General features: G+C 44.4%; 1 protein-coding gene across 1 annotated transcript in view; it reads left to right on the forward strand.

The window, feature by feature from the left end:
- Positions 1-385: 385 nt before the first annotated feature.
- LOC112074092 (G-protein coupled receptor 176-like) overlaps positions 386-9,616 on the forward strand; it is a 29,415-nt gene continuing 20,184 nt past the window's right edge. The window contains 1 exon segment of the mRNA XM_024141315.2: positions 386-1,509. Within this exon segment, the coding sequence (XP_023997083.1) occupies positions 1,299-1,509 (211 nt within the window). The 5' untranslated portion in view covers positions 386-1,298.

The raw sequence follows: 9,616 nt of genomic DNA on the forward strand, positions 1-9,616 counted from the left end.
ATGTTATATCGGGAGATATGGCAATACCTTTTGGCCTCTGGAGTTCCTTGTAGACCACAGTGACATGCAACATTTCAGTACAACGATTAGGGAAAGAATTGCCTAGGCAACAGTAGCTATATGCTGCGATGAATACGTTGAAATGCACAGTGACATCCATTGTTGTAAAGCTGAATTTAGTTTATTTAGGCGGCCTATATATATATATATATATATATATATATATCAACCACTTCCCGCACTCTCGTTCTTTATTAGTCATTAACAAATGACACTATAGATAGAGGCTATGATCTTGCCACGAAGGGGAGGGGCTCTTGCCTCTGGTCTGATCTTGAGGAGAAATATTCGTCAGTCCCCCAACAGCACAGCGAGTCTACGGAAAATACGGACCGAAAGACTGCGTCGGGCTGACGGTGACGCACATGGAGATCATTTTTTATCAATTGGACAGAGATAGACGAACGTGTTTTCTCTTTTATTTCAAATAGTCTACTGGACCAGACTGATAGTCTAAACAGCTCATTTACCACCTCATGAGCGAGCTGTTCGTGGTGTAGCCTAAAATACTGTCAGTGGGCTCAATAAGAAAATCCTTGAAGGTATGTAGCTAGGCTAAATCTCATATATTTTAGGAAAAATTACACTGCCTTTCAGTGAAATAAAATCCGTGAAATGGAAACGTGCTTGATAAGTTAGATATTGACACATCCTCTCCTCATTCAGATGTGTGGATGTAGAATATCAATGCTTATGACTGCAGCCTAGTCAGTCAATAGCCTATTCGTGTTTTCATGTAGGTTTAAGTATATATATATTTTTTAACATGAATGTTTGCCAGAAGTTTACCTCTTACGGTAGCATTTTTCATCACCATGGACAGTGCACACTCATCAGTTGTGGCATTGAGAGATGTCACCAAACATGTTTTGGAAAGACAAAAATGTACATTATGTAATATTTGGGCAATCTGAACATATGGAATTGTGAATCTATATTCTGTCCGTTTTTTCCGAACAATTATTTTGACTGTGTGGACTTGAATGAATGCCATTCTGTCTTGAAATTGTCTCCTAGCCTGTTTACCCACTGGGCAGTGGACTCTTCGACACCTCAGGGCAAATCTATTCTCATGTCTCATTTTCCAAATCAATCTTGACATCATTGGCACATACTAGTGAATAATAAGTGGGGCAAGTATTCACTTCTGACGAACGTTCAGCCTATTCACCGGCTTGCTATTCACCGGTTCTTAAAGATGTAATTTAAAGTTAAATACACTCTTGGGGTGAACTAAAATGGATGTTGGGAGTTGGGTTCCGACCGCAGGAGATGGGACCGCGAATTTCACCCCGGCCAACCTCCTGCTGGATTCCCATAATGGGTCCGGTCCGACACCGTGGGATAACGGTCTGTCCAACAACGGCCAGCAGCGCAACATCACAGATCAAGCCTACCGGGACTTCACCACTACCATCCAGGTGCTCATCCTCATAGGATCCCTGTTGGGTGAGTAAAGTATCCTACACCATCTGTCTCTCTCTCTCTGTCTCTCTCTCTGTCTCTCTCTCTGTCTCTCTCTCTGTCTCTCTCTCTGTATGTCTCTCTGTATGTTCTTCTGTCTTCTCTGTCTCTCTCTCGTCTCTCTGTCTCTCTCTCTGTCTCTGCTCTCTCTCTCTCTCTGTCTCTCTCTCGTCTCTCTCTGTCTCTCTGTCTCTCTCTCTGTCTCTCTCTCTGTATGTCTCTCTCTCTGTCTCTCTGTCTCTCTCTCTCTCTCTGTCTCTGCCTCTCTCTCTGTTCTCTCTCTCTGTCTCTCTCTCTGTCTCTCTCTCTGTCTCTCTCTCTGTCTCTCTCTCTGTCTCTGTCTCTCTCTCTGCCCTCTCTCTCTCTCTCTCTGCCTCTCTTCTCTCTCTCTCCTCTCTCTACGTGCCTGTTTTCATCTTGTTTTAGCAGTAAACGTGTCAACCTCAGTCCCTCTGACTGTAGTTACAGCTGCTATGCCAAATACACTATATATGCAAAAGTATGTGGACACACCTTCAAATTAGTGAATTTGGCTATTTCAGCCACACCTGTTGCTGACAGGTGTTCAAAATCAAGCACACAGCCATGCAATCTCCATAGACAAACATTGGCAGTAGAATTGCCCTACTGAAGAGCTCAGTGACTTTCAACGTGGCACTGTCATAGGATACCACCTTTCCAAAAAGTCAATTTGTCAAATTTCTGCCCTGTTAGAGCTGCCCGGTCAACTGTAAGTGCTGTTATTGTGAAGTGGAAATGTCTATGAGTAACAACGGCTCAGCCGCGAAGCGGTTAGCCACACAAATCACAGAACGGGACCACCGAGGGCTGAAGCGCGTAGCGTGGTGTAAAGCTCGCCACCATTAGACTCTGGAGCAGAGGAAACGCGTTCTCTGGAGTGACAAATCACGCTTCACTATCTGGCAGTCCGACGGGCGAATCTGGTTTTGGCGGATGACAGGAGAACGCTAGCTGCCCCAATGCATAGTGCCAACTGTAAAGTTTGGTGGAGGAGGAATAATGGTCTGGGACTGTTTTTCATGGTTCGGGCTAGGCCTCTTAGTTCTAGTGAAGGGAAATCTTAACACTACAGCATACAATGACAGTTTGGGCAAGGCCCTGTCATGTTTCAGCATGACAATGTCCCTGTGCACAAAGCGAGGTCCACACAGAAATAGTTTGTCGAGATTGGTGTGGAAGAATTTGACTGGCCTGCGCCAGAGCCCTGACCTCAACCCCATCGAACACCTTTGGGATGAATTGGAACGCCGACTGCGAGCCAGGCTTATTCGCCAATCATCAATGTTCGACCTCACTAATGCTCTTGTGGCTGAATGGAAGCAAGTCTCCGCAGCAATGTTCCAACATCTAATGGAAATCCTTCCCAGAAGAGTGGAGGCTGTTATAGCAGCAAAGGGGGAACCAACTCCATATTAATGCCCATGATTTTGGAATGAGATGTTCATCTATAACGTCCTTCCCCACCCGAGACCCACTTCAATTTGCTTACCGCCCCAATAGATCCACAGACGATGCAATTGCCACCACACTGCACACTGCCCTGTCCCATCTGAACAAGAGGAATACCTATGTAAGAATGCTATAGCTCATCGCTCAGCATTCAACACCATAGTACCCTCCAAGCTCATCATTAAGCTCGAGGCCTTGTGTCTGAACCCCGCCCTGTGCAACTGGGTCCTGGACTTCCTGACGGGCCGCCCCCAGGTGGTGAAGGTAGGAAACAACACCTCCACAACGCTGATCCTCAACACAGGGGCCCCACAAGGGAGCGTTCTCAGCCCTGTCCTGTACTCCCTGTTCACCCATGACTGCGTGGCCAAGCACCCCTCCAACTCAATCATCAAGTTTGCAGACAACACAACAGTAGTAGGCCTGATTACCAACAATGACGAGACGGACTACAGGCAGGAGGTGAGGACACTCGGAGTGGGATGTCAGGAAAATAACCTCTCACTCAACGTCAACAAAACAAAGGAGATAATCGTGGACTTCAGGAAACAGCAGAGGGCGCACCCCTCTATCCACATCGAAGGGACCGCAGTGGAGAAGGTGGAAAGCTTCAAGTTTCTCGGCATACACATCACTGACAAACTGAAATGGTCCACCCACACAGACATTGTGGTGAAGAAGGCTTCAATCTCAGGAGGCTGAAGAAATTTGGGCTTAACACCTAAAACCCTCACAAACTTTTACGGATGCACCATTGAGAGCATCCTGTCGGGCTGTATCACTGCCTGGTACGGCAACTGCACCGCCCACAACCGCAAGGCTCTCCAGAGGGTGGTGCGGTCTGCCCAACGCATTACCGGGGGCAAACACCTACAGCACCCAATGCCATAGGAAGGCCAAAAAGATCATCAAGGACATCAACCACCTGAGCCACTGCCTGTTCACCCCGCTAACATCCATACGGCGAGGTCAGTACAGGTGCATCAAAGCTGGGACCGAGAGACTGAAAAACAGCTTCTATCTCAAGGCCATCACACTGCTAAACAGCCATCACTAGCACATCAGAGGCAGCTGCCTATAGACATAGATTAGAAATCACTGGCCACTTTTAGATATGGATCACTAGCCACTTTAATAATGTTTCTGTATCTACCATTACTCATCTCAGATGTAGAAACTGTACTCTACAATATTCTACGGTTTCTTAGTAACTTTTACATTGTGTTTACATATTGAATCACCCGTCTCATATGTATATACTGTATTGTATTCTATACTACGCCACTGACTGCTAAACAGCCCTCTCCAGCACATCAGAGGCTGCTGCCTATAGACATAGATTAGGAATCACTGGCCACTTTAAGGAAATGAAACACTATCCACTTTAATAATGTGTCCGTATCTTGCATTACTCATCTCAGATGTAGAAACTGTACTCTATACTATTCTACGGTATCTTAGTCACTTTAATTGTGTGTAAATATTGCATCACCCATCTCATATGTATGTACTGTATTCTATACTATGCCGCTGTATCTTAGTCCAATGCCGCTCTGATTTATATATGTATATTCTTAGTCCGCTCCTTACTTAGATTTACGTGTGTATTGGGTATATGTTGTGAAACTGTTAGATATTACTTGTTAAATATTACTGCACTGTCGGAGCTAGAAGCACAAGCATTTCGCTACACCCGCAATAACATCTGCTAACCACGTGTAAGTGACCAATACGATTTGATCTGCTTTTGTCCTGGGCATTAGTGTTATAGATGATCAATGTTTCCTCTGTATAAAAGTCATTGAGTTTGGTAACCAGTAACCACGGTGCACCATTATTGCCCAGCAAGCATTTGAAACACTGATGAGGCCTGGTGCCAGTGATCTTTACAAACAATAGAGAGGGATGATATGGGGAGATGAGGGAGGGAGGGAGGGAGGAAGAACGGAGGAAGAGAATGAGAGAGAGAAAGAGTGTGTGAGAGAAGATAAATAGTTCAATGACCTGTGTTTTAAAGGTATCGATGACCTCATCAATGACCTGTGTTTTAAAGGTATCGATGACCTCATCAATGACCTGTGTTTTAAAGGGATAGATGACCTCATCAATGAGCTGTGTTTTTAAAGGGATAGATGACCTCATCAATGACCTGTGTTTTAAAGGGATAGATGACCTCATCAATGACCTGTGTTTTTAAAGAGGATAGATGACCTCATCAATGACCTGTGTTTTTAAAGGGATAGATGACCTCATCAATGACCTGTGGTGTTTTAAAGGGATAGATGACCTCATCAATGACCTGTGTTTTTAAAGGGATAGATGACCTCATCAATGACCTGTGTTTTAAAGGGATAGATGACCTCATCAATGACCTGTGTTTTAAAGGGATAGATGACCTCATCAATGACCTGTGTTTTAAAGGTATCGATGACCTCATCAATGACCTGTGTTTTAAAGGTATCGATGACCTGTGTTTTAAAGGTATCGATGGCGTCATCAATGACTGGGCGGCAGGTAGCCTAGTGGTTAGACATTGGGCCAGTAACCGAAAGGTTGCTAGATCGAATCCCCGAGCTGACAAGGTAAAAATGTGTTGTTCTGCCCCTGAGCAAGGCAGTTAACACACTGTTCCCCGGTAGGCTATCATTGTAAATAAGAATTTGTTCTTAACTGACTTGTCTAGTTAACTTTAAAACACAGGTAATTTTTATTTATTTATCGATGGCCTCGTCAATGACCTGTGTTTTAAAGGTATGTCTGAGAGACTGACTGGCAGCCTGACTGAATGACTGGCTGACTGACTGTCAGAGGGGGCCCTGTCAGTCTGGAGAGAGGGGCTAGAGGAGAAGATTTCTGGGTTACTGAAGAGTCAATAGGGGAATGATCAGAGTGTCCCAAATGGCACCCTATTCCCTATATAGTGCACTACTTTAGACCTGAGCCCTATTTCCTATATAGTGCACTACTTTAGACCAGAGCCCTATTCCCTATATAGTGCACTCCTTTTGATCAGGGACGCAACCATGGTCTCCTTCAGCAGCACGCCAATCAAACTAAGCAAAAGTTTACTAGAACACTGGCTTTTAAAGCAGAGAAACAATTTGAGTTTCCTGGAAGAAAACTAAAATAATTGAATGCCTTTCTGAGGGCTCAGTCTCAGTTGGTGAGGGCTTCAAAGTCTCTGTCTGTTGGAAGTAGGAGCTTCCAGGAAGAGCTGAAAAGATTGGAGTAGCGGAGCTATGCCTGTTAGGTCCTGAAAGACTTCTGTCAGCTTGGCGAAGAGAAGATTCTGTCTACCTGTTGTGAGGTCCTGAAAGACTTCTGTCAGCTTGGCGAAGAGAAGATTGTGTCTACCTGCTGTTAGGTCCTGAAAGACTTCTGTCAGCTTGGCGAAGAGAAGATTGTGTCTACCTGCTGTGAGGGCCTGAAGGGCTTCTGTGAGATAGTGAAGGAGAACTAGTTACTGAAGAGTCAGATAGTGAATGGAGGGGAAAGAAAGATGTCTGCCTAGTTCAGTAGCACTCAGACCATACAGACCATTGTTCCCGAGACGGAGAGGTGTCCCGCAGCTGCCAGCCCGTTGAAACATAATGAGGATGATACATAGAAAAGAAAGGTGCAGCTCATTTTAACCAGATCAGTGGACCCATCCTCCTGCTCTGAGACATTTAAAGACATACAGTACGGCAAAACGTTATGTGTGGACAGCCTTTTTTCAAAACAAGTCTCACTGCAACAGACCAGCAGTGCATATTGGAGCCGATTCTGACCCCAAGTTAAGCGCACGAAAATGGAACGTAAATTCCATTTTTATGCTCTTTTCTTTTCATGCGTATTTTGACCTTGAACTTCAGCATGAGAATAGCGTGCTATTCACCTTAGTTTGGGGTGGAGAACAAATAAATGAAGGTGTCTTACAGATAAGCCGTTTTCATACCGTGAAACTTCAATTAATAACCCGGGAGTTTATTAGAGACAGGCGTCTATTTCCTTCATGCACACAGCTTTTGCTCATTTGCATAGTTCATTGTTTAATTCCAGCATGTCACGTTCTGACCATAGTTCTTTTGTATTTTCTTTGTTTTTAGTATGGTCAGGGTGTGAGTTGGGTGGGTTATCTATGTTTTGTGTTTCTATGTTGGGGTTTGTCGTTTGGCCTGATATGGTTCTCAATCAGAGGCAGGTGTTTGTCATTGTCTCTGATTGGGAACCATATTTAGGTAGCCTGTTTTGTATTGTGGGTTGTGGGTGATTGTTCCTGTTTGTGTGTTCCTGTTTGTGTGTCCCTGTGTTCACATTTTCGGGACTGTAGCGTCTTCGGTTGTTTTTTTTTTCAATTTAAAGTTTTATTAAGTTTTCAAACAACCAACCAAACACATTCCACATTCACAGATGTGACAGACTTAAAAAAAATATAATAATAATAATAAAAAAATTGTTATATATATATATATATATATATATATATACATACATACATATACATACATAGACACATACACACAAATAATAATTATAACAAAATTTAAAATGTAGAACTTGCAGCAGCACTATCAAGGTTCTTATTTGCTATTTCCAGCCTTAGCTGAGATGACGAGCCAATGATTCGTTTTTAGATTTTACAGCACCTTACACAACACGCATCCGCTCACCTCCCCGATCCCCCCATTCACTCTGTCCAATTTGAGATATAGTGGAGTAGTGGATGCCTCATCCTCTCCGCCCCGCATTGGGTAAATGACAACGTAGCCCCCGTCCAGACCACATTAAAAATGGAGAAAAATAAAATCAATAGCCCAGCCTACATATAGTAGGCCTAGGTTATAATATGGAGCCTATCCCTCTCAGCTAAAGGAACATAAATATAGATTAGACGGCTATAATGACATTTAGCAGGGCGGGTGGGTCTTTGGATATCGGCTATATGTTGTCTTACCTCCTTTAGTAATAATAGTAATCGCATTTAGTCATTGGTCCATTTCTCATTGACCGGGGTTGTCTTTCAAAAAACGTTTTGCCTCTTCGGAGTTTTGAAGTGTCGCAGGGCTCCTTGGTGAAGAATCCTGAGCTCGTTTGGGTATTTGAATCCCCTAAAGATGCCTCGGTCAATGGAGCATTTCTTCACCTCGTCAAACTCTCGGCGCTTTCGGCGTATTCCAGCTGACAGGTCCTGGAGTAAGGTGAGTTTGGCGTTTCCCACTGTAATGGTGTTGTTTTCGCCGCCTGTAGGACTCGTTCCTTGTCGGTGAATCTCAAGAAACGTATGGTGATTGGGCGCGGTGGTTGTCTGGCTGCTGGTGGGGCCTCAGTGCTCGGTGAGCTCTCTCGAGTTCTATGGGTCTGTCGGTGGACAGGTGGAGCCACTCGGGAAGTTTGTCTTGCAGGTAGCGGATCAGTGGCATGTTTCCCTCTTCTTTTTCGCCCAGATTTAATAGAACACAATTATTCCTTCGCCCCTGTTTTCCAGGTCCTCTGTTTTCTCTTCCAGCTGCTCTATTTTTTTTTTAGCATATGCTATTGTTTCCATGGCGTCTGTCAATAAGTTTTCCGTGGATAGGATTCGCCCCTCTGCCTCGTCCAGGCGCCCCGCGTTTATGGTTATCTTGTTGTTATGTCAGGCAAAGCATTTTCCAGGGTTGTCACCTTGCCCCCTATCGCACTGAGCTGAGCGTTAATGGCATCTAGTTTAGTGTTGAGTTCTGTACGTTGGGATCTCAGCTCAGAAAAGATGTCTTCGACAGAGTGCGAGGTTGGCCTTCGTTGGCCTCGGGGGGAACGGGTCCTCTTGCTCCTGGCTAATGGCGCTAGCTTTTTCTGAAGCTAGCTGCTTCTTGGAGGCTTTTTCCGTCGCTAGTACTCGAGTCCGGGTAAAAATGTCACCTGTAGTGTCGCCTTTTGTAGCCGCCATGACTTTTTGACTAAAGCTAAATGAGTTTAAACTTGAAGTGGAGGTAAGATTAGGAATTGGAAACTACTTGTGCGGAGCTCCTAGTTCATGCGGCCATCTCGTTCAGGGGTCACGTGATCCCTCCTTCGGTTGTTTTGTCAGTTTATTGTTTTGTTCGTTCTTGAAAGTATTCGATTAAATATGAATACACACCACGCTGCACTTGGTCCGACATTTCTTACCCTCAGACGAGGTGAACGAAGACTACCGTTACACAGCATTTAATCAATGTCCTCATTTCCTGCACTAATGTGTTATCATTTACACACTGTGTCACAATTCTTTTGTCTTAGTATGCCTCTATAAAAATAAAACGCTTATTTGACTGTGCATTTTCAGCAGTTCTTTTTTTCGCCCACTAGATCGGCTGATTTCTAGGGTTCTGTTCTCCCAAAGTTTTTGACTGTTTTTTTTGCTTGCCAGTTTAGCTAGCAGTTCTCAGCAGTTAGCAACAAATGGCTAGCAGTTCTCAGCAGTTAGCACCAAATGGCTAGCAGTTCTCAGCAGTTAGCACCAAATGGCTAGCAGTTCTCAGCAATTAGCAACAAATGGCTAGCAGTTCTCAGCAGTTAGCACCAAAATGGCTAGCAGTTCTCAGCAGTTAGCAACAAATGTGGCTAGCAGTTCTACAGCAGTTAGCAACAAATGGCTAGCAGTTCTCAGCAGTTTTATCAA

This window comes from Salvelinus sp. IW2-2015, unplaced genomic scaffold (genome assembly GCF_002910315.2).
Source record: "Salvelinus sp. IW2-2015 unplaced genomic scaffold, ASM291031v2 Un_scaffold2492, whole genome shotgun sequence".
Lineage (NCBI taxonomy): Eukaryota > Metazoa > Chordata > Actinopteri > Salmoniformes > Salmonidae > Salvelinus > Salvelinus sp. IW2-2015.